Here is a 24,193-nt window from a genome sequence, read left to right as displayed (position 1 = left end):
TTACAGCGAGTGATCGAACTCGGAGGCGATGTACACTTCGCAGGGTTTCTTCTCAAAATTATAGATCCTAAATTGTTGACAAAGTAAACAGGATCATGACTGAGGAAGAGTGTTTATGCGATCGAACTTACAGAGCTCATCAAAGGCAGGAAAGCAAACCAGAGAAACACGAAAATCGCTCGTTACCAAGGCACACAAATCAAGATCACAAGGTATTTTAAAAGCTTTGTTTTAAACGGAACAACTCTAAGACATGGTTTGATGCTACACTGGTTTAAAGATTTGATGAATGTTACGAGACGTTACAATTCATAGACCCAACGTTTCGACAATCCTGTCTAGTGCTTCCTCTAATAACTTCTCGGTTACATCCATTAGATCTTTAAACCAGAGTAGCATCAAACCATGTCTGATTGTCCACCTGGTTGCCATGTGAACTTTAATATATCGGAATAACTCTTATTTTAATGCCTTTCTTTGCTTCCAGTCAGTAAACTTTCGATGTGTTTGTTTTTTAAAAACTTTTAAATTCTAAAAAGGTATACGATCGAACATAATGCACATTTTCACGACCCGAGATGCTAAATGCTTGTTTCAAAACCGACTACAAATATTATTGAAATTGTGACTTTTGGATTATGCCAACCTGTACCAAGCATTTGACATTTGACTTTTGACTGCCAGAATTAACTCGTCCACCTTATCAGCTTGACTTAGCCGTCTGTTTTTTCCTTCTCAAGGGTCCAGAAAGTCAGTTTTTGTACAGTCAGCTGGGAAGAGTTGTTATCAAGAAGCACACGTACTTAACCCCTATAACACATGCTACGTATCCATGGAACTATGCCCAACCACCCGGCAGAAAATCAGCCTTTAAAATGCCAAAAACTGTTTACCCTAAGAGATGACATTATCAAGCATCAAAACAAGTATTTCTAGAATGCAGCTGGCTAAACAAGCCCTTTCAAGAGACTCTGGTGGCACCAGCAAGGTCTTCTCCTTCCTCTCACCTGGCTGGGAGAATTAGTTTCATGAGGACTCTGCAGGACTGGTGCAGAGATCTAGGCTCTTGTTCCTCAAAGAGTGGATAATGCTAGCCACTGGATAAATCTCTATCTGTTGGATAGTGCAGTACGTTTTATGCACTGGATAGCAATTTAACCCTTTAACTCCCAGATCAAATTTGTAACTCTTCCAGTACTGTTAACCATACAATTCTTATAATGTTACTTCAGAGAATTCAGTATTAGATCAACTAATTATCTCCAAAGTGATCTTTTCTTTATTCTCATCACTTATCTGCTTAATATTGTATTGATATTGTTGGGAGAAATTCTGTCTTGGTCAATAATGGGAGTTAAAGGGTTAACTGTTAGATCATGCTATCTTCCCTTTAAACAACTGAGCCCTGATGTATAAAACAAGAAGTCTTCAGAATAGTAGGGCCCTTTTAGGAAAACTCTCTTATTTGCCTCTGTAAAAGGTCATGTGTACCAGCTAACTGCCAGGAAGAACATGATTGAATACAGAAAAGGGGAAGCAGGGGAGCCCTAAGTGACTAAACACTGGGGAAAACCAGATATGCTCCTTTAAAAATAAGGGGCCCATAGGCTTACATAAATTTAGGGACTGTAAGATGGGTCCTCAAGGACTTCAAAGATGTTTAGATTGACTGCACTGTAACTTTCATTTTAATGAAGTGGTTCAATACAGACCCAGTGACACTTAAACTATCTTTAATAAACAATTTCCACATTCTAATAGCAATTTTATGGTAGACTTATTTTTTACTGACATCTTCTCAGAAAAACAGTGGCAGATCAATGTCTGGGGCCCAAAATACATATTGCAAGTTTAATTTCCTGTTTAGTGTAGTAGATGTAAAATGAACTTTTTTTTAAATACACAGAGTGAAGAAGAGTAAAGAATTACACACTAATTTGATGCAAATTTCATTTCTTTTTCATCATTGTTTCTCTCAATGTTTCCAGCTTGTCCAACACAGATGGTGGCACAATGATTTGAGTGAAAAATGCAGCAGGGTCATCAGCTGGAGTATCCTGTCTTCCTTCTAGAGGAGTTTCCATAATTAACTTGGAAAAATAACAAAAACAAAAATTTACATGAAGGTTGATAACTGAAAGCCTGAAGCTAACTGCTACAGCTCTCCCATTTCGCATTGCATAAAACAAGGGTTCTATCCATCAGACAGATATTTATCCAGTGTATGGCACTGCTCATCCTTCAACCAACCAAGGCCTAAATGGGATGCTTATTCCACCTGGAATTTGTCAGATTTCTCTGACATTTTTCAGGTACCCACTTATTTCCCTGGGTGGAGAGAGGCAATGTGGAAATTATAAGTCTTGTCTGAAAAACTTCAAAGAGGGACACAGACAGGGCTTGAACCCTTGATTAGGAGTCCTGCAAGCTAACCACCGACACACAGTGTGTCAATTTAATTCACCCAGAGGGAGGAGCTGAGAGTTTGTGCTTAGGATTGTGAGAGATTAATCCTCTACACACCTGTCTTGCTTCTGTCCTGGTAAGATCTCCTCTCATCAACAACAGGGCCAAGGCATGGTCAGATTTGAAGTCAGGGTACTTATTGGCAATTCCCTGAGGAGAAAAGTAACAGGCACAGTAAACTTTAAACCGAATGTCATGTTGATAACAAACCATGACTGCTGTGAACTTTCAAAAATTACCTTTCCTATCTTGAAAAGAGGGTGACAATAAGCAATATTTCTGATCACATTTTCCATTTAAATTCTCAACGAACAGCTTATCATTAACTATTATAAATTATCATGAGATAAATTTTATGATACAAATTAACATACATAAAACAGTATGACTTTTCTTTGTCTCAAACCCAAAAATGATAACAAATTTAACTATTCTAGCTAGATATGATTTGCTCTTTAGTTACCGAAATTTCAAGAGCCATCATGGACGTATCTCGAAGTTTGATGACCTCAGCAAGTGTGGGAAGAACGGAGCATCGAGTTTCTGGCTGCAAATTAGCTTTGGCTAACTTCTTGAAGAGTTTCTCGATCTTTTTGGATTCCTCCGTGATCTTTTTTGCCGCATCCCTCCTTCCTTCGTAATCCTTAAATGCAATACGCCTAGAAAAATGAAAAAGAACTTGTAAAACTTAAGTTGAGGTGTGCCTCCTTATGCCGGGAAGGTCCAAGACTATCGCGGATTTACACACAAAATCTCAGATTTTGAGTTACATCAGTTAGCGTACCAGATTCTCACGAACCGTCGCTGAAGTTTGCGCATTTTCAAAGCGCACTCATTCAATTTTTAAAAATGTCACGTTAAGAAATTTTCACGTAACGTTCATGCCTTTTAACCCCACGAGCGCGAATTTTCACCACGCGTTCATTTACGTCTTCGTCAGACAAAACTACAAAGTGAATGATCGCCGACCATCATGAAAATCTGAAACACTCCCGCTTTTCGCAAGCAATACGGCAATGCCAGAAGTTAAGTCCACTAAATACAAAACAGTTAAAAATATTCAACACCATACTTGTTCAGCATTGCACGGACATATTCTAGCAGCACTTTCTTCAGAGCTTGTTTCATGAGGTTATCGAAAAATCTGTCGAAAAAAGAGTCTTATTGAAAAACTAATCAGCGTAAGAAAACCCAAACAGTCACCGAGTCTTCTCCCTTATCTTAAACCAGTTTCTACAATTTTTACTTCACTTTAAAGCATTTTCACGTCGCGCTCACGCTTTCTCGGTTCACGCCGGTTCACAAAACATCGAGTGGTATCTCGGTGTGCGCGACGTTGTAAAGACATCATGCCGTTAACACTAAAACTTCCCATAGCTATAAAAGAAACATTCAAGTTCACTTTACTTGTCTTTCAAGTGTAAAAAGTCATTGTAGTAATCCTCTATTGTGACAATTATTGTGTCCACAGCTTCTGGACTTGGTATCCTAAAAAAACAAAAAAAACCAGAAAATATCAGACCTTCAGAAATAAACTGCTATTAAAAAGGGTAAGCATATTTAAACCTTTCCTTGATCAACTAACGATCCAACAACCACCACCCCTTTAAATTTTTCTCTTACAACAGGTAAACGAAGCGTAATAGTTAATGGTGCGACGTTTTCAGAGGAGTGAAAAATCAAGGAAGGTTTTGGGAGGACGAACGTCAAATAGGACCTAGGAAAATGGCGATGCTAAAAACCAAGTTCTGCGAAGCTCAGTGGGATGGCATCCAAACAGTAGTCGAAAGACCAAAGGTTTCAGTTGTCTGGTCTCTGGAAATTAATTCCAAATACAAAACTTGCCACAAATGTAGTTTTAACTTTTTAACTCCCCAGATCTTATTAGTAATTCTCCTTACTGTCTACCATATAGTAAATGTGATGTTAGTTTGGAGAATTTGGGATCGGATCAACTTATAATCCCCTAATTAATATTTTTCTTTATTCTCATCACTTGTCAGCCTGATATTGTATTGATATTGTAAGGAGAAATTCTGTCTTGGTCACTCATGGGAGTTAAAAGGTTGAACAACTTTTCATTAAAATTGCAAAGTTTGTTGGACATGAAATACAATACCATGTAGGAGTCATAATTTGTGAGAAAAAAGGCTCCAGGTCCAAAAATGCTTCATCCAAGAGGTATCCAGCACTGAAAAATATTAACAAAAAAATCTTCATTTGGAAACAGCAACTAAGTAAAATTAAGATGAGATGCAAGCCAAGTGTTAGTCGCGACTTGGTCGCTCGTGTTTTCCCGCGCTTCAGGATCGACGTAATTGCTTTCCCTTTGTGATTGGTCGAGACATCTTAATCCGCGTCGCCCTCTCAACCAATTAGACGAAAAATTGAACAAAACGCGTCTTGCTACCTCGCCTTTTCCCGCGCCTCAAAGAAATTGTTTAGGTCGAGACATCTCAGTTTGCGACGCCCTCTCAACCAATTAGATGAAGAATTGAAACAAAACGCGTCTTTCTGCCTCGCCTTTTTCCCGCGCCTCGAGGAAATTGTTTTTCTTCTTCACTCTGGGTTACCATTACTTCTCAAAGAGACATTTGTATTTGTTCTGACTGGTTTCTGTAATTACTTTGGAATTCGTTTTACGATACTCCGATAAAAAGCGCTTAAGTAACCAACATTTTGACAAATAAAACTTGTGTCAGCGCACAAACCTCTCCTCTCCTATCTGTGCGAAGCAGTCGACGACGCTCTTAAATGATCGTTGTTTATCTTCTCCAAACGTTGCTCGGCCAAGTTCAGCCACTAACCGCTCCTACAGAGAATAAACAAGAGTTAAAAGTTGGTAAAGGTAAGAGCAAAAACATACATTCACGTCGATTAGACTTACACTTCTTCGCCTTTGTAGCTACCCAATTTTGTGCGCGCTTGATCCAAGCCTTCGCTCTGTGATTAATCCGGATAACTTGCGCTAACCCCTCAACCAATCATATGCATGCTAAAAACCAATCACCACTTGGTAACCCGCGTTTTCCCGCGCTTTAGGAAGTTTGCGAGTTTTTATTTCGAGTTCTCATCGGCAGGTTAGGGAATATCCCTTTCTTCTCAATGGCCGTTGTGATCACTTTAGTTTTGGTTCATGAAATTCAATCGAAAAGCGCTCTAGCATCTTGAAGCCTACCTTTAGTTGATCTGTAAAGTCCATACACGAGTTACAGTTGTTTACGATGGCCACCTGGCAAAGAGGGAAAATCACACTCAGTTGTAAACTCAAGAACAGCGTAGCTTCTACAAGACAAACGTAGAGTAAAGGCTTTGAAATTACTTGTGTGAATGAGCGAGGAGCAAAGAAAATGAATGGGAAGGACTGATGAAAAGTTTGACCCTTTCGTGTATTCGTGGTGATTTTCGTGCGCTGTCACTGACACTCGTTCGATCTTAGTGATTCCGATACGCTCTCGATAACTATTGTAATGTACACCAGCAGTGACATTCGGACACGTTATCGGTGATTCGCTTTTGATCTTCTTTTAGCCAACTATCGCTCGGACGAAGTCTACATATAAAAACACACAAAACCCACGATTCCTCCGTTCGCTCTGACGAAGGGCTAACGCTCGAATAGTCAGCTTTGAAACTCTTAACGGTGGCCAATTGACATTATCAACTCAGTTGATAATACCAAATTAACTTGCTACGCTCTCACACCGACGCAGGACCACAGTTTCTCTAAAAACTTATCTCCTTTATTCGAAGTCAAGTAAGTCAGTTTTATCTTTAACTCACACCAATACAGATAAGGATGATTATTTCTTATAACTGCGTCACGCACATTAGTATAAAGGATACGGAACATATAGACAAAACAAACAAACCAAAGAAAGAAATAATGTGGAAAAAACTACTGCACTAAGTGAATTGTGTCGAATTTGGGACACCAGATTGTGTCACAAGACTACCATAAGTGCCTATCAAATATTAACTTCGCAAACTTTTGAGCAACACTCTTACTATGTATTCCACAAATCTCACAGGCTGCATTCTGTCCTCAAAGTGTTTGCTCTTGAAAGCTCTGATTTGACCTACAGATTAAACCACACGCAACGAATAACATGATTCGAAAAACATCTTTCTGCATATCTTAACCGAGCTTAAAACTTACCATCTTTCTTATCCTATTTAAAAAACATGACACTATTCGACATTGCTGATCCAAGAAGTATACAGGATGCGTGTCATATATGAATGTACACCGTGGAGTCCCAGTGGCTCAGTGGTAGAGTATCGGAGCGCGGAATCCGAAGGTTTGAGGTTCGTTTCCTCAAATGGACACAGAATTTTCTCTTTTTCCCACGCTCGTGACCAGACGAAAAACATCTTTCTCTTCTATGATCTTTTCTTTCAGCTCGTTTTCAAAGACAAGCTGAAACTTTACCATCTAAATAACTAGTTACCTCTATATTCCCTCTGGAAACCTTGCATAGACTCAAGACAAATATCCAGAATCTGAGCAAAGAAGAAAATCGCAAGGTATTACTTTAGATTTTAAGTCTTTTTACGTTTATTGTCAATATTTTACTGCGATCACTTTGGTCCTAGTGTAACATCACTAAACCAGACAACCCTTTTAGAAGTTTACGTTCAATGCGGCGAATAATTCATTTCTATAGCTGACCTGTAGTTTGATCTCTTCTCCAGCCTTCGCTGCAACTTGCAGCTGAAAAAAAAAAAGTAATGTTTACTGGGATGGCCAAAAATTGGAAGAAAGGGCTAAATCTTGTTCTTTGGATAGTATTTCTTGCCAAAATAAGAGAATAACTCACATTCTGATCGACCATTTTAAAAAGGAAAACTGGAAGCGATGTGTTGTAGAAACCATCCATGTCTGTCTCTGGCGGTGCGTCCCTGTTCCAGTCCTGGAATTAGAAACGCAACAGATATTCAAACCTAGCTCTCAGCAGTTACCATGAAAAAAAAAAAACAACAAAAAGTAACAGCAAGCTACTGTCCTCATAACCCCCAAGTTACTCTCCCTTCTTAACGCCTCACATTTCCTTGTAAATAAGTTGAGAGAGTTTGCAGTTGCATCAAAACAACACTCTTCAACTGATAACATTATCTAATCTCGTAGCCTGTCTACTGCATAATGTATTGGAATGAAGAGGTGAATTTGCAGAGTAATCACTTCTTAAAGCTAGAGGGTGGCCAAACTGATAATTCGACCAAAAGTAAACATTCAAAAAAGTATCAGCAACTGCCAGTGTGCTAACGGATTTGGACGCCCCTTAATTTGAACCCCCCGGTCTTTTAAGGGTCCAAATCAGCGAGAGGGGGTCCATATCCGCTCACTGATTTGAACCGGGGAGTCCAAATCCTCTGTGAAACCGGCACCATACAAACGTTAATTCATCACCTGAAGATCTGTTTCGGCCAGCCTGGTCATCCACTCCATCATGTTGTTTTTAGTGGTCGTGAGGTAGCTGATGAAAAAGAAGTTGAATTAATTGTGATACAGTAGTAGTTATTTCTACTAATCTAACTTTCACTAAAAAACAACTTTCAATCTCGTGTCAAAAATGAACGAGGATTTCGGTCTGTTCATTGATTGCTCTCGAAAACTCGCGCCAATATCGCAACCAATCAGATACAAAAATGAAACCAGTTCTAACTTGACTACATGCGATTCCCGCTGTTTACTCGCTTACAACCCTAATTCTCTTTGGCTCCTTAAAAGTTCATTCAGACAGTATGATTACGTGGCGAGACATCACGAGCATATTACGATGAGGAGTACGTAAAAGGGACAATTTGAAAGTACATAACAAAGTTTTGATTACGTGTCTAGCAGTTCCTGTTCAACTTTGGGCGATAACAGAGGTCCTAGGAAACCAACATCAATCTGTAGCTCTGGATGCATCATAAGATCAGTTCCCCTAATGTAAAAAAAATGTATCAAGCGCAGTCAAATGATGTTTCGTTCTGATATATTTAAGTCCAGCAGTCACGCCAACTCTCAACGAATTTAAAGTTTAACCCTTTACACCCTAACATCAGTATGCATATTCTCCATACTGTTCTCTATACATTTCCTAAGGTGTTGACGAGGAGAATGTATTTAAAAATCAATATTTCTTTAGTTGGTGGTCAAAAGGTTAATGCGAACATAATCTGCCAAAGCAGTTTGCCAAACATATCTCGAACGATACACAAGACAGATGTAGGCCCTATAATAGTAACGGAACAGTGATTAAGGGAATGATGAATTGCAAGATCAGGCTGCAACAAATGGGCTAGCAAAAGATGAGAGGAAAAATTCCTATGACTTGTATGATACGTATTAGGAAAGCCTTCAGCTTACATTAACTAAAAGTGCTATATACTGAGGGTTTAAAGTTTCTATAGGTTCCGAGCTTGGCTCTTCACCAATGGAAAGTCAAGCTAGTTGCATTAGAAATGAGCTCTTCACAAAGATGATCAAAAAGGTAGGGAAAAAAAAGGAAAATCTGATTCCCTCAGTGAAGGGGTCACGCGGAAGTGGGGGAGAGGGGGGGTTGCGCGAGAGAGAGACTCTGTTGGTGCATTACGTTATACACTAGTTACATACTAATAGGATCAGCAATGTTCCAGTATTTTTTCCTTTGCTTCAGTTACTTACTTGTATTCTTTGATCCAGGTTAACAGACTGATGCACTCATTCGAATCAAGTCTTTCTTCCAGAACAAATCTTTCCAACTGGCAAAATCAAAATCAATAAGGTGAACGTTAAATCACTCCAAACCGATTGAACCTCAAACAACGCAATCACGCCAAAAATCGTTTGTTTCTCGTCGCGTATATTTCACGAAGATCTCGGACAATATCCCGAACAGGCCCGAACGTCTCGAAATTCGACACGACCGTCGACCCTAAATGTCTTCGAGATTCGAGGATCGAGGGATCGAGAATCGATAGTCGGGTCCAGGTACATGTACGCCCTCTGGATGTTGGGTAATTTACCCTCATGTTGTAACCACAATCAAACGTTCCTCGTCTTGTCAATACAAACTCGTAAATTCGAAGAAACTACAATTGAAGAAAATACTCTGGTTCGTATCGAAGTCAACAAATAGATTTAATGAATGAAGTGACTTCTAAGCTCCTTACCATGACGGAGAGTGCCTTGTGATACATTTTGATGTAGCGATCAAATATGTCATAACTTGGAGGGAAACAAACCTGACACAAGTTCTACGACGAATAAGAACGTAAATATTACAATAAAAACGTGATAGGATTTATTTCTCTCCCTCGCCTTTCCCTCCTTTAAAAAACACATGATAGCAGCCAAACATTTCACACACAAACACCGAGCACTCGCTCTCCAAAAACACTCCCATAATGCTCTCTTAACCCTCTCACTCCCAAGATCTCATTAGTAATTCTCCTTACTGTCTACCATACAATTCTTATGCTGTTAGTTTGGAGAATTTGATGTTGGATCAACTAATAGTTCCCTAATTGATGTTTTTCTCAATTCTCATCACTTGTTTGTTTGACATAATGAAGAGAAATTCTTTCTTGGTCACTAATGGGAGTTGAAAGGTTAAAGTTAATAAAATTGCTTCTTTCAGTAATGATGAAATTTTTGTCATTTGGCATTAATGAGATAAGGGTGAGTAAGAAAACAAACCTTGACGACAATCAAATCATCCAAAACAAGTAGCCTTGTGCGTTCAAGATGTTTCACCAGCCACATCTTGTCATCCATTCTATCCTGCAGTTCCATGTCAAGACTCTCAAACCTGAAATTCCCAAATCATGTCATAACTGCTTGAGGTAAATGTAAATGTAAATGCAATTCTTTCAAGGGCTCTCCCCGCAAGTAAACCACACATAAAGCTAGCATCCCCTGTGACCCAGGCACAGTGATGCCACCAGAGCCAACAAAGAACTGGTTACCCTGTGACAGAGGAAGTACGAAATAGTGTGTACATCTTGGAAAATTTAAGAGACAGACAGGAGAAGTAGTGCAGAAAACAAGATGGTAAAATCCACCATTAATATACAACAAAGAAACACTACATTGCTCTTGAGTATGCATTATACAAAAGTTATTAATAGCTGAAGAGGAAACAAATGTCAGAATCTTCTTAACCTGTTCACAGTTAGAATCTACAGTGACATGTGAGAAATATTCCAAAATAACATTCTCTTTAAATTTCAAGAATTTTCATAACTGCATATTAACCTGTTACTGACAGACTCCTCTAGAACCTTAAATGCTTTATCTCTCCACTTCTTAGGCCGCCCAGGCACAGAAAATCCCATATTTTTTTCTTTTTCCTCTGCTCTTTTATCAGCTCTGTGAGTAGATGATACATGAATATTAAAACTCTTCTGATACAATACAGTAGTTTCAATTTTTTTTCAAAAATTATGCACTGTAAGTGAATTTCAAAGTTCAACCATTTGAAACTGAAAATTTTCCTCTCTCCCAACATCTCGCTTTGTAGCTCAGTAATGTTAGTATTTCCTTAGAATACCCAAGAGACAGTTTAACCCTTTGACTCCCAGAATTGATTAACATTAAACTTCTCCCTACAATATTCATACATTCTTCAGCAAACAGGTAATGAGAATATTCAAACTTATAAGGTAGAGGTTGCTATCTTGATCTAGCAACAAGTTCTCATAACTTATTTACAAGGAAATGTGTAGCAGCTACAGGGGAGAATTAACAATCAGATCTTGGGAGTTAAAGTGTTAAATCCCACCAAAGCCTGAATTTTTTCATGTTTGCAGCCCAACTGCAAGGATTATATCTTTGCTTAAACCTCACAGTGATCATTTGCTATTTTCTCCTCGTGATAATTCCTGATTTAGACTAAACTGGTTAGGAGAAAACTGTAGATGGATAACTAAGATGAAATACTTTCCATATATTGGCAAGTTCACTAAACTTCGTAAGTAAAAATGTTAAGAGATGACTCTTGAGAATATATAAGTTGATCCAAAAAAATAGAATATAATGCAAAGCAGATGATACCTTGTTTCTCTTTCAACAATTCTTAGGGCTGTCACCAACTGGGCGGGGTCACTGCGAACTGTACTAAGCACTCTCCCCAACACAACCCAGCACTGTTTGCCAAGGGAATCCTGAAAAATTGGAAAAATAATTGCAAGGATATCCATCAAACATCTCCTAAATGCAATGATGTATTTCTTCCTCTACTCATTCAATTTGGATGTTGAAATATTTCCATTTCCTTTGGTTTAATCCTTTAACCCTTTAACTCCCAGATCAAATTCATAATTCTCCTTACTGTCAACTATACAATTCTTGTAATGTTAGCTCTGAGAATTTGGTATTGGATCAACTAATTACCCAAAAATTGATATTTTTCTTTATTCTCATCACTTTTCTGGTTGACATTGTATTGATATTGTAAGGAGAAATTCTGTCTTGGTCACTCATAGGAGTTAAAGGAGAACAGCATGGAAAATACCTTTACTGATGTTATGGTGTAAAGGGTTAAACGTAAGTGGCTTGCTGTACAAGAAGACAAAAAAATCATAAAGTCACACATGTTACTTACTGATAACTTTTTGACTACATCAAAGTATTGGTACAGCGGCTGGGAGAAAGAGGAAGTGAAAACAGAGTAAGTAAGGTATATTGACACTACAAACTTTAAGGTTCTTTCAACCTTTTAATATCATTTTGTCTACTGTTTCTACATAATTTTTGTAGAATGTAATTGTACACTTGTATTGAGCTCAACAGTCCCATTAAAACCAGCAAATCACAGCTCAATTTTAGAAGGACAAAACTGAAACTAGTAGTTTATTTCATACAAAAGAAATGCAGTCTCTTTACACTGCATGGTGTTATATTCAATTACAAATGGAATCCAAAATGCTGACATATCAAAATGGAGCAGAGAGAAGAAGCTCAAGGCAGAGCAAAACAATATCTTAAAGTCGTTGTATATATTGCAAGCTTAGTAAATGTTACAACAAACTCACTGTTTTATCAGGTTTTGGACCCTCTTCTTCCTGTGCCATCTTGTGAACTTCCAGCAGGAGTTCATCCCTGGTGGCTTCCAAGTCTGATAAACTACATTTGACCACAGTGCTTAGAATTAATATCTATTCAACAGGATTTTTTTACATCCATTTACATCCATCTACCTTCTTCTTTTTTTTACATTGGGCATAAGGTTATTATCAAATGCAGTGGAAACTTAAAGTAATTTTGGGTGTATATAATCTAAAACTAGATGTCTTTGTTTTCATCTTTGCTCTTGATACATTTAACACAATCCTGAAGCAAAAGAAACTACAAATCAAGTCTAGCTTGAAATCATGTTAAACTACAATTTATGACAACTACCATATGTACGACTGTGAAGGTCTAGCAAATACCCTCTTCCACGCATATGCCTGCAATTTTTCCAACTTAAATAACACTTTCTTGGCCAAAAAAATAAATCTAACTGGTCAAAACTCAGGATAGATGGTTAGCTGCTTTTAAATACATTATTTTGGTGTTCATCTACATCATTCCATATGCAGTTTAGTATCCATCTGCTTAAAAATTTCAGTGGCCATTTTACAGTAAGGTTTACTAAATGATTGCCATGATCAATGCAACGTAATGCTCATTACCATTTGTGAGCAAGGAGAAGTTTTCCTTCATTGATCAAGGCTTCTGTTTTTTTTACACTGTCTGGAACAGTGAAGATAAGATTAAGATGTTCACAGGCTTTAGATATCTGTTGAGGAAATAATATTAGAGAAATTAATTTATACTAAAAATCAATACACTACAGCTAACATGAATTTTCACCCCTAGAGGTAATTGGAGTGGGAGGTGCAGCAGCTGTATGCTTAGTGCATTGGACTCTGTGGATTGAGAGGCCCATATTTAAGACCTGGCCTGGGGCCCCTTTCTTGAAGGTCCTGGTAAGTTGACAGACCTATAAACTTGTTCTATTTTATGAAATGCTGGGGAGTAATCTTTCAGTAGGATCCCATTTGGGGGGGGGGGGGAGGGGGGGAGGGGGGGGAGGGTTAGCAAAACTTCTAATCACCTCATGCTACAGAAAACTGAATAAGTTCAGGCTGGATGGGCCACTTGGTTTGTATACAGACCTTTAACTCCTTAACCCCTATGAGTGATCAGCTTCTAATTTCTCCTTACAATATCACCCCTGAATCAAACATTAAGGTCATGAGAATAAAGGAAATCATCACCAACTTATAAAGCTCTTGATTTTCAAATATATTCTCCTTGTCAGCATTTCAGGAAATGTATAGAGAACAGTATGGAGAATATACATACTGATGATAGGGTGTAACAGGTTAACCTTTACATGATCATACATACCCTGCTCTGGTGTAATTGACAGTCCCTAACAGTCTGCAGCTCATCTGCTAAATATTCCACATTTTTGCACATAGAATCCACTTCATTCATGCTGATAAAAAATTAGGTATTATTATTTTTTTTAGAATCAAATGAGAATTAATTAAATAATGGAGGTTCATAAATTAGTGCAAAATGTTTCTGAATTTCAGGAACTCAATTTCATTTTACGATTTTAGTAGAATTTCAAAAATTTGCATACTGAACAAATCCAGTAACAGATGCTTTCTATGAAATTAGGAGATCCTCGCAGCTAAGAACACTACTGAAACGAGTAGTTGTAAATAGGACCTGAAAAAAATTTCAGGCCCGTACGGGATTTGAACCCATGACCTCTGCGATACCGGTGCAGCCTTCTACCAATTGAGCTAACAAGCCAACTGGGAGCTGGTCAATGAATTGGGTCCAAATAAAGGATCTCCTAATTTCATCTTTCCACCACAGTGCAAATATGTGAATTTTCATATATCTAAAAATCTTCATTCACTTGGATGTTTATTTGGACCCAATTCATTGACCAGCTCCCAGTTGGCTTGTTAGCTCAATTGGTAGAAGGCTGCACCGGTATCGCAGAGGTCATGGGTTCAAATCCCGTACGGGCCTGAAATTTTTTTCAGGTCCTATTTACAACTACTCGTTTCAGTAGTGTTCTTAGCTGCGAGGATCTCCTAATTTCATCTTTCCACCGCAGTGCAAATATGTGAATTTTCATATATCTAAAAATCTTCATTTAGATGCTTTCTATGTTTTTTGTTTTTTTTTTTTTTAATAACAGGACTAAATTAATGAGATCAACACCTTGTGAACCCCCAAATTTTTTTTGTATGGTATAAATCTGGCAGTGAACAATTTAAAACTTCTGGCAATTCACAAAGTTAAGGTTGTCAAAAATTGAAAACTCAAAGTAAAATGTTCTAAACCAGTCAAAATGATTTCAACTAAACAGTTAGGTGTAACAGATTGTTACATCTGAAGATAAATATTATTAATTACCTCTTCTTAATTTCCTTAATATCTTGAAGAGCTCTGAAAAGAAAAACCTTCCAAATTAAAAAACTTGAAATCAAAACCAGGATTAAAACTGTGATAAATTTGAATTATAATTTGACTCTGTCATATACAAGATCTGTCTCACCCATGGAGCTGATGAAGCCCTGTTCTGACACCATCCAATTGGGACTGCACAGCTGTCTTCAGTCTGGCTTCAGCTGATGCCTGTGAAGTATTACAAAGTTAAAATTTTCTCCCTACAAAGCATGCCTAATGAGACTGAATGTGCTTTTCTCCCCCTTTGGCTTAACATGTATTCAATAACTCAAACACTAATGATCACTTCTGCAGAACTTTAGAATACAAGATGACCTATTTACATCTCACTGACACACAATAATGGCCATTGTGTCATTTCTCCTTCTTTGAGGAGTGTAGACTAGATAGTCCTCCACTGCCTCCCATTTTATAGACGACATTTCCATTCCACACTTATGTATAATATCAAAGGAGGACGGGTTGAACTCATGATCAAGAAAAAAGGTCCTGGTTCCAGCCACCAGAATGAGGTTAGAATGTGCATTGGGCAATGATGAACTGCAACAAACCTTGTTTCTCATATATCTCCGTCTCCATTGTTCCACTTTGTCCAGGCTGTCAGGATGCTAAAAAATCGGAAAAATTTGGCCATCAGGCATGACGGAAACTGATTTATGTGGGTTTATCTTGAAGTGTAACCCTATTAAATACTGTCTCAGACAAAGCTGTTTAGTGCTGAATACTCGATTGTAAATCGATGAAAACAGAAATTGACAGTTTACAAAACGATCACACTATTCACTGCTATCTCTTTCAATGATCCTAGCACAAGGTACATTGCAAGTTTTGCCAAGATTAAATTCCACACCCATACATTTGTGGGGCAACATGTTTTGATATATTTCGATCAGCTGAATATTGTTTTTAGGTGCTTGAACAAGCGTTGTACATCGCAGTAAGGATCTTACTTGGAGCATATTTGCCACGGTCTTTGCAGCATTTTCATGAGCCTCAGCTTTCCACCTCTGAATTTCGAAGGACATGTTTGGCGTAAAAAACTGAATTCACTATATTTCTTCACAGAGGCGGAAACTAGTCCGCCATGTTTTATTTTGGTTCTTCCACAGTTTGCAATGCACTATGGAAAAAACATCTTAGAACCCAGACCCTGACGTTTTGGAATTTCAAAATGGAGAACATGTTAGACCTTACAATCCAATTTTAGTGCTCCATTTTTGGGTTGATTTGTAAATGATATTAATGGGATCGTATGGTAGAACTGGAAGAAGGCGTAAGCGTAAAAGGGACGGTGATTATCGAAGGGAATTTGGTGCAGCTGTGTTTGAACAAGGCTATATTGAACTCCTAAAGTGGGCGAAACGAAATGGCATCTCCTTCGGTAAACTTCGTCCAGCGTACTTTCGACAGACAGGAAGAGGTTTGATGACTTGTAGAAAGCTTTCAAAAGGTGATTTAGTGATATCTGTTCCAGAGAAAATGTTAATTACGACAAAAACAGCGGAAAGGAGCCAGATTGTGAAAACGTTCATCAAACTACAACCGAAGTATTCCCTGACAGCGATTCAGATTTTATGCATTTTTATCTTGTATGAAAAATTCCAGGGAGGAAGCTCTTTCTGGTACCCTTACATTAGAACATTACCCACATCTTTTAACACTCCTGCTTACTTCAAAGCAGAAGAGCTTAGTGCTTTGCCGTCTAGTTTACAGCAACAGTGTGTTTCCCAGATCAAAACTGTGCGTGAATCTTTTGAAGAGCTGAAAGGATATGTTGAAAATGATTCAACTATGCTGGATAAAGCATTTTTGGATTTCTTGACTTTTGATGAGTTCAGATGGGCGTGGTTTGTAGTTAACACAAGGTCTGTGTTCAAAGCCAACTGCATGGATTTGTTACCAGGCAGCAGGTTGCAGACACAGGATAACTATGCCCTTGCCCCAGTTCTTGATTTGCTGAACCATAATGACACAACAGAGGTATATAGATTTCTACTAATTAACAATTTAACAATGGTAATGATGATGATAACGACAAAGACAATAGACACAATGAAAATAACACTTCCCACTTGTACACCAAATCATCATCTTCAACACTGTAAGCAGTAACAGCATTATGATCTTGTCATCTTCATGATCAAGTCCAAGAATGTAACCTTAGTGTCTGAGTATTCTTTTTGAAAATTCGGCCATTTTGATAGTAGCCCCTTTTAGTAATTTGCAAACCTGAGTGGAAAAATCTTGAAGCCTATCCAGTGTGTATTACTGCTAAACACCCCTTCAGCATCCGTGATTACCATCACCATAAGCAGTATCAGTTACTGTAGGATTATTACTCTCATAATTACACCTTTATCATCAGCATTATTATTCTCATTATTGTCATCCCCAATGTAATTGTTCTGTAGTTCATTATCATCACTATCATCATTTTATTCACCTTTTACCAGTGTTGGTACTCATCCCATTAATTTCCCTTGGTCAAACTTCTTTCAGTCACCTTAGATTTTATCGTTTGTTCTTGCTGACATAAATAATAGGGTAGATTAAAACTCTTTCAGGAATATCAAAATTGTTTTGTAGGTCCAAGCTGGATTCAACCAAGAAAGTAAACATTATGAAATTTGCACTTTTACACCCTACAAGAAAGGAATGCAGGTTTTTATTAACTATGGGCCCCACGATAACAGAAAACTGCTTTTAGAATATGGTTTTATTTTGCCACATAACTTGCACAATACTGTTGCTTTCTCTGAAGATCTAATTTACTCAGTTGTTCTACCTGATATCTTTGGTATTTCAAGAAAGAAGAGGGAAATAATTGCCATTAACAAGCTACACAAGGACTTATGTTGTTCAGAGGGAAGTGGTTTGTCATGGAATCTACTTGTCTTGTTGAGGGTTCTCGCAATGAAGGAGGACCACTTCAAAAGGCATTGGCAAAGAGTCTTGACTGGTGAATTTCTTGGGGATGATGTTGAAAATAGAGTTTCACAATGGAGACAAAACTTAATTGAAAGGGTTCTAATATCTTATGAGTTAGATGAAAAAAATATTGCTAAATTCTTGAGTTCAGATATCCAACGATCTGAAAATGCAAAGTTGGCCTTGAGCTTAAGAAACCAAGAGAAACACATCCTTCAAAATGCCTTGGACCTGCTGAAGATTTCTTGATGAAAGTCCATGGAAAGTAGGAAAGGGCAGCCACTCAAAATTTTATATTCTGACTTTTATTCTGAGACTGTGCTTGATATTGTACAGGATAATAACGATGCACAGTTTTTAAATACTTCTTTACTTTTCGACGTTTTCTAATATGCATATACTCAAAAGGCCCCTGTAGTGAGACAAACAAGGTTTTCCGTAACTGAAAGAAATGAAGTCAAACTTAGTTCGACATTACTTCCTTGCTGTTAAAACCTTGACGCTGATAAATTCTTAGGCTCTTTTATGTTTCTCTTTTTAAAAAATAGTTCTTAAACGACTTGAATTCCTTGAAACAGTGTAAGTTGTGTACACGATTTTATGCCGTTTATTTGGTACAGACGAATTAGTCGCCTTCATTTCATTAGGAAAATTGAGCTGTGAGTGGAATTCGTGAGACTGATGACTGTGGTATGGCTATTATCAGTCTACCATGTCCACCTGGGGGTAAACTTCGTTCACAATACATAGTGTTTCTCTTCTCTGACTTCGTTGATGCATCAGGGTGAAACGCCCGAAAATACCGTGGATCTGAAACCGTAGAATGGAGATGTGAAACTGAAAACATGACTTTATCCTATCGCATTCAAAAATAACTTCTTAAAGCTAAAAGAAACGCAGCTTCACGGAAGTGACTCCCAGGAGAATCGAGCTGTTTCTCTACTTTTGGATTTCTATTGAAAAACAAACAAAAATTAAACATAAGAAAACAGAATATCGTTGGTCGTGAGGATGAGTAAAACCGATCTAATCGCTATAAAAACAGTCTTAGCCACAGTAACAATTTGATGAAAATCCCTTAAGCCATTACACTGATTCAATGAGATTTTTTTGGAGCTTAAATGGTAGTTTCATCCAAAATGAGTGAGTTTCTTGGCGAAGTAAATTACGTGTATCTTTAATACGCGGTTATAAATTACCGTTCATTACCTAGGAGGGAACGGTTATTTGTTAGAACACAGATCCTGGCAAAGCTGTTTCAAAGTCATTCTCTATGCTGGCAATCAGTTGCTTTTCATCGTCGTCGTAAATTTCGTTATAGTTTAGCGGCCTCTCTACATCATTACTGTTGATATAAACATAAGAAAAGTTAGTAGACGCCAGAAGGTGAATATATACGGCGAGATGGAAGGACGAACGAACAGGAATATTAAAGCAAAACAGTAGACAGACAGAACAGACAGGTTAGGGGGTAGCAAGAAGGCAGACTAATAGACAGACAGACAGACAGACGCACAGGCACGTAGGTACATAACTAGGCAGCAGATAGAAAAGCGAAAAGACTGACTGACAGACCATGGCAGACTTTTTTAACAGCTTTATTGGGTATGGCTCATATAATACTAATACAATATACGATATGATTCGAAAATACAAGACACAATAAGAACAATTATTGAGAGAGCAAAGCAGGAAAAAAAACGTCGTGGACCCAATGGGGCTGACGCGACCGGGACACAAGGACCCATGCCAGGCACCGCCCGTGAGATAACAAAAGAAAACACAAAGAATTGTAAAACATGGTGAATAATTTTTAGGAAAAAGAAACCAGAAACTACGGGTGACAGGAGCAGGATCGTACAATTTTCCAAGTACAGAAATGGTTTACATCAAAGCAATTCTAAAGAAGATAAAACCTGCCGACTGAAAAAATTATGAAAGGACTCTATAGTTGGAAAACTGGTAGGAGGTGATAATTTTCAGATACATATAATTCCAAAGTTAACGTTGCAGTTGAAGTAAGAGGCTTGGAAGGAACTTGTTTTACATACAGGTGTTTTAAGATTATAAGAAGTACTTAGCCTGGTTTGGCTGTGAGAAACAGAGGAAACAAAATCACGAACATTGAGATCGGTACAACCATTCAGACATTTGAAAAAGAAAACGAGGTCTTTGAGTTTACGGTCATAGGTTAGAGGAAGAAGTTCTTGAGCCAAACAGACAGGGACTTTGTCCGACGGACCGTCGGGCGCGAGCGGGCAGACTATAATGTAAACAGGCCCAAGGGTAATAAGACATAAACTCAGACAGACGAACAGAGAAACAGAGAGATAGGCAAAGAGACTAAGTAAGCCACACAGTGAGCGAGCAAAAAATGAAACAAGACGAAGAAAAAGAAAGGTGCAAAAAAATTTTGGCAAATTCTGAAATAACTAGACAATCTCACCTGGCTGCTTTTCTTTTTTCAAGAACGTTGGGGTTTACGTCAGTATCAAATTTTGACAATTCTGAAATAAGAAGAAAGATTTACGAAGAAATTTGGATGATACCCAATACGAGAATTCGGTAACCCAATTTATCGAACAGAGGTGGTTTTTTTTCCTTTCTTTTTTTGCTTGGGTTTTATTTCACAACATTAATGGTGAGTAAATAGCAAAGTTGAGTAAATAGAATTCTAGATGCTTGGGACAGAAATATTGCGTCAGAGTAAATCCCGGTTTGAGATGTTTTTTTTTTCCGAGTAATCTTCTTTGGAAAGTGCATAGAGTTTCAGGTATCCAGATGTTCTCATTCAAATGAGTTAACCACCTTTTCCTCAAGAATCCGGTGTTAAATTGTGCCACATAAAATATTTATGGCCTTTCACTAAATTCTCTTTTCATCAGAGCAAACAATACAAATTTATATTTTACTTTAGTCACGTCTATGTTGATTTGACGAAATATCAGAGCTAGTAGCTTAAATAACACCCCAAGATATTATCAGGCTCAAACCACAAAGTTCGTTTATGAATAAACTAATAGATAAATAAATGGATGAGTAAGTTCAGCCTCAGCTCTAAAACCAGACGATCTCATAAGATAAACTAACCTATGCCTAAAAGTGGAGCTCCATTTCGTTGACATTACTTCCTTTAAATTATTCAAACTTCCATAGGCAGTTAACGAGTATCTCACAACAATATAGCACACATTTTCTGAACTATGAGGCTACGCTGCGCGCGCTTCTTGCGAAACACAATCGCCGCCTAAAGAGAGCCAAGGACTTAAACTCAAAAAACAAGGCACTAGGTGTGGAGTGAGTCAGGCATCCTCCCGCCTGATCTGCTGTAGCCACGAAAGCTCAATATTTGCTTAATTTTGCTGTATAATTACGTGTAATGTGATATTAGTTCCAGGCTTCGTTACATAGTGCCTATATGTAAATTATAAAAATTTCCTCCGTTCCCTGTTTTTCAAAGTTTACGATAAACTATTTTAAAATTTCATTTGGCCTTAATACATTTCATTGCTGTTCTTTTTTGATAACTTTTCTTCTCTTCAAGCTAAGTCATTTCATAGTAACCGTGAGACATAAAACTGTTAAAAAAAAAAAAACATCTTTTCATTTACATAATTACACAGCATCACGTTCTTTTCGTTTCCCATATATCTAATTTATTTGTGTATATTAGAGTTGCAAACCTAATTTCTCACTTGATTCGCTTCAAACTGTATTAGAAAATAAAATTTTTAGTTTTCAGATCACGGAGTTTAGTTATGTTTGCAAATAATTATTGTTCAAAACAACGTTAAGGCGTGCAATTAATATGATAATCATTCAGGCTGATTTAAAATGCGTATGTCGCAAACATATTTCTTATTCTTACCTGGTTTTGCGGTGGTCGTTTGCACCTGAAAAGGAAAAGGAAAAGTAAGAGTTAGCTGTTAGATAACAGCTATTTACCCAGGGAAAAAAATAGTTAATAAAACTTTAAGGGGTGGTTTGGCAGCAGTTACATCAGAGCTCATTAATCAATTAAAATTAGTTCTTGTAGAAAATTTGTGATGAAATAACCGAATTTGTCTTCGATCAATTAAGTAACAGTGTTTTTTATTGATTAAATACATACGCTTTTAATCTCAAATATAAGTTGTTAAATGATGGAGAGGGATTTATAATTTTACGTTAGGAAAAATGTAGCTAGGAAATAATTCATTCCGTTAATTAATTTTTGCACGGCACATTTAGCAACTACTGCATTGTCTGGTGCATCAGTAAATTCTATCAGATATTACAACGGCGAGGTAATGATCAGCCTTTAAACCAGCCATCTTTCCATGTTTTATCTGTCTCTTTCCGTTTCTCAAAGAATAAAACACCGGTTTACAACTGTGAATAACATTAGGAATAAAACATAAGACATTAGGGTTGGAAGCGTCTATTTTGCACATCAGTTTCTTTACAGCAGTTCACTGATCGAAAATAAGGATTTTACCAGGATTTCAAACTAATGAACAATTATCCCTGCGTGAGATATAATTAATAGGACCTTATCGTTAGAAAAATTTTATTCATCAGGTTTAATTCGGTAGGCTTAAGGCAGAAATTAAAATTGGGAAAAAAAAGATCGACGAAAAATCCGACGAACTTAACAATTTGTTTTGATCATTCATACCTGTTTTCCTGGGGCATTTGCCGCTTTGAATTTTTCAATATCTATTAATTTCGACGGATCGAAAGATTCATCTGATTCTTTCTGCCAAGAGAAAATAAATAAAAAATAAACCATTTATGTTGCGACTTCAACAGCCTTTCAGGTGAATAAAATGTATTTAAGTTTTTTTTTTCCAAAGGTATTGTGGAGTGTCAAAATCGTATAGATAGCGATTTTTGCTTTACAAAAATCTGACTAATCGGCCAGTGGAAGTCAAATGGGAGGCGGGAAAAAAATTCTGAAAAACAAACCAGGACTTGGACGTAAAATAAATTAAATGAACGCTTATTTGGTCTTATTTGCCAATCCATCGTGCTTTACAACGCTCTCTCAGGCCATTAGCATTATATTTACCTTATGGATACCAGGGCGTTCATGGTTCAGTCTCTCATTGTAATCAGCGCTGTATGTACCATCGGGGGATGTTCGCGCACCTAGCGAGTTACTGACGAATTTCTCAGTATCCTGCCCCCTTTGAACGTGACTTGAAGCTAAATCAACACCATCTTTTCCATATTCGCTGCCAAAGTCGTTCACCTTTTGTACTTGCGGCTTGTTGAAAGTATTTTCGAGGTTTTTATTTACGACTCTTGTGTTACCCCAGGCGTTTTCCAGACCGGATGGCCTTGCTCTCAGTGGTTTCATAATGTTCGACTCTTCAGGTCTTTTAACGCTTCCGTGAGTGGAATTTAATTGGATTGGGTTCACGTCTTGTAGCGAATTATCCGTTGCTTTGGTTTTTGCCGGCTCTGTCTCCTGCAATCCGTTTCCATTGGATGAAATAATTGCCTCAGCTTCGGCTCTCCCGTTGCCTTGAGATGGCTTGGATTCACTGCACCCCATCCCCTTGCACTTGGATTGATAAATTTTTCCTCTGAACTACATTCTCGATGTGTTTATCAACGTCTCACTCATTGTCTCTTGTAGCTAGGAGAACGGTGTGTTGAAAAACACGATTGAGGCGAGCTGCCCAAAATCCGACAACTTTTTGTTGTAATGCAAATTGATTTACTTAAGAAATTCTACGTCACCGAGACAGCAATTAAACTGGTGTCATAAACGCGTTGGATAATTATGTAAGAGTTAATTATTGACGGCTATATTGTTCTTCGCAGCAAAGCCGCGAAAGCAAATTACACTGTCGATTAAAAAGTGCTGTTTCGATTCTTCTTTTTCATATTAATAATATCGCCTGTGCTACAAATAGGCTGCTATCTACTCGCAGTTGTTATTGAGAAGTAAGTGTATCGACCATAAAATGAATAACCAGAAGATAGGAGGAGAGCAGTTTGTACAATCTCAAAATAAACATTTCAAACTTCAATTGTCTAGGTATTCTATTGTGTGTTGATTGTAAAAGGCTTTTGTTGACGTTCAGCTTCAGGTCTACAACATCTGGTACATTCGTTGTGCTTCAGTACCCACAGCTGATGCGTAAAAGCTGGAGCACTTGCAAGTACAACATGCATGATTCCCTCGCACTCGCGCTGCACAGGTTTTGGCAAAGGAATAAATGGAAATTTCTCTATCTTTTCTCAAATTTCACGTATCGTAAATGAATTATTTGGGATTTGAAGCTTCTGCAAAGTTGTTCAAATTACAAATTATTTGGAGGCAATTTTAGTTTTCTAACGGTCATGTCAGTCTGTTTG

The 24,193-nt window shown here is 37.7% G+C and overlaps 3 protein-coding genes across 4 annotated transcripts; 1 reads left to right on the top strand and 2 right to left on the bottom strand.

Annotated features, from left to right (window-relative positions):
• Positions 1 to 1,716: 1,716 nt before the first annotated feature.
• LOC131781571 (exocyst complex component 3-like) lies at positions 1,717 to 16,013 on the bottom strand. The gene is made up of 27 exons (XM_059098262.2): positions 15,868 to 16,013; positions 15,469 to 15,525; positions 15,006 to 15,085; positions 14,864 to 14,896; positions 13,832 to 13,922; positions 13,111 to 13,217; positions 12,469 to 12,559; positions 12,039 to 12,077; positions 11,489 to 11,598; positions 10,691 to 10,804; positions 10,133 to 10,244; positions 9,607 to 9,690; positions 9,119 to 9,195; positions 8,301 to 8,396; positions 7,877 to 7,943; positions 7,287 to 7,379; positions 7,139 to 7,180; positions 6,918 to 6,969; positions 6,475 to 6,545; positions 5,645 to 5,698; positions 5,178 to 5,278; positions 4,586 to 4,657; positions 3,874 to 3,954; positions 3,539 to 3,610; positions 2,930 to 3,125; positions 2,524 to 2,616; positions 1,717 to 2,090 (listed from the first exon to the last, which is right to left on the bottom strand). Exons 1-27 carry the CDS (start codon positions 15,940 to 15,942, stop codon positions 1,950 to 1,952), a joined length of 2,301 nt encoding a protein of 766 aa, XP_058954245.2. The 5' UTR covers positions 15,943 to 16,013; the 3' UTR covers positions 1,717 to 1,949.
• Positions 16,014 to 16,091: 78 nt separating this feature from the next.
• Positions 16,092 to 18,099, top strand: LOC131781565 (SET domain-containing protein 4-like). Its single transcript, XM_059098252.2, has 2 exons — positions 16,092 to 16,897; positions 17,504 to 18,099. Exons 1-2 carry the CDS (start codon positions 16,151 to 16,153, stop codon positions 18,092 to 18,094), a joined length of 1,338 nt encoding a protein of 445 aa, XP_058954235.1. The 5' UTR covers positions 16,092 to 16,150; the 3' UTR covers positions 18,095 to 18,099.
• On the bottom strand, positions 18,033 to 23,507 carry LOC131781566 (uncharacterized). Of its 2 annotated transcripts, none has more exons than XM_059098253.2 (6): positions 22,896 to 23,507; positions 22,503 to 22,583; positions 21,714 to 21,738; positions 20,292 to 20,352; positions 19,055 to 19,190; positions 18,033 to 18,798 (listed from the first exon to the last, which is right to left on the bottom strand). In XM_059098253.2, the coding sequence occupies exons 1-5, from the start codon at positions 23,382 to 23,384 to the stop codon at positions 19,076 to 19,078; spliced, it is 771 nt and encodes a 256-aa protein (XP_058954236.2). In that variant the 5' UTR covers positions 23,385 to 23,507; the 3' UTR covers positions 18,033 to 18,798; positions 19,055 to 19,075. The 2 variants fall into 2 exon arrangements, with proteins under 2 accessions (XP_058954236.2, XP_058954237.2); XM_059098254.2 differs by having other exon boundaries at positions 18,033 to 18,655.
• Between the last annotated feature and the right edge of the window lie 686 nt (positions 23,508 to 24,193).

The sequence above is a fragment of the Pocillopora verrucosa genome, chromosome 5 (assembly GCF_036669915.1).
Source record: "Pocillopora verrucosa isolate sample1 chromosome 5, ASM3666991v2, whole genome shotgun sequence".
NCBI classification, from domain to species: Eukaryota; Metazoa; Cnidaria; class Anthozoa; order Scleractinia; family Pocilloporidae; genus Pocillopora; species Pocillopora verrucosa.
Note: the sequence above shows the minus strand (reverse complement) of the source record. Positions and strands in the feature narration are given on the sequence as shown.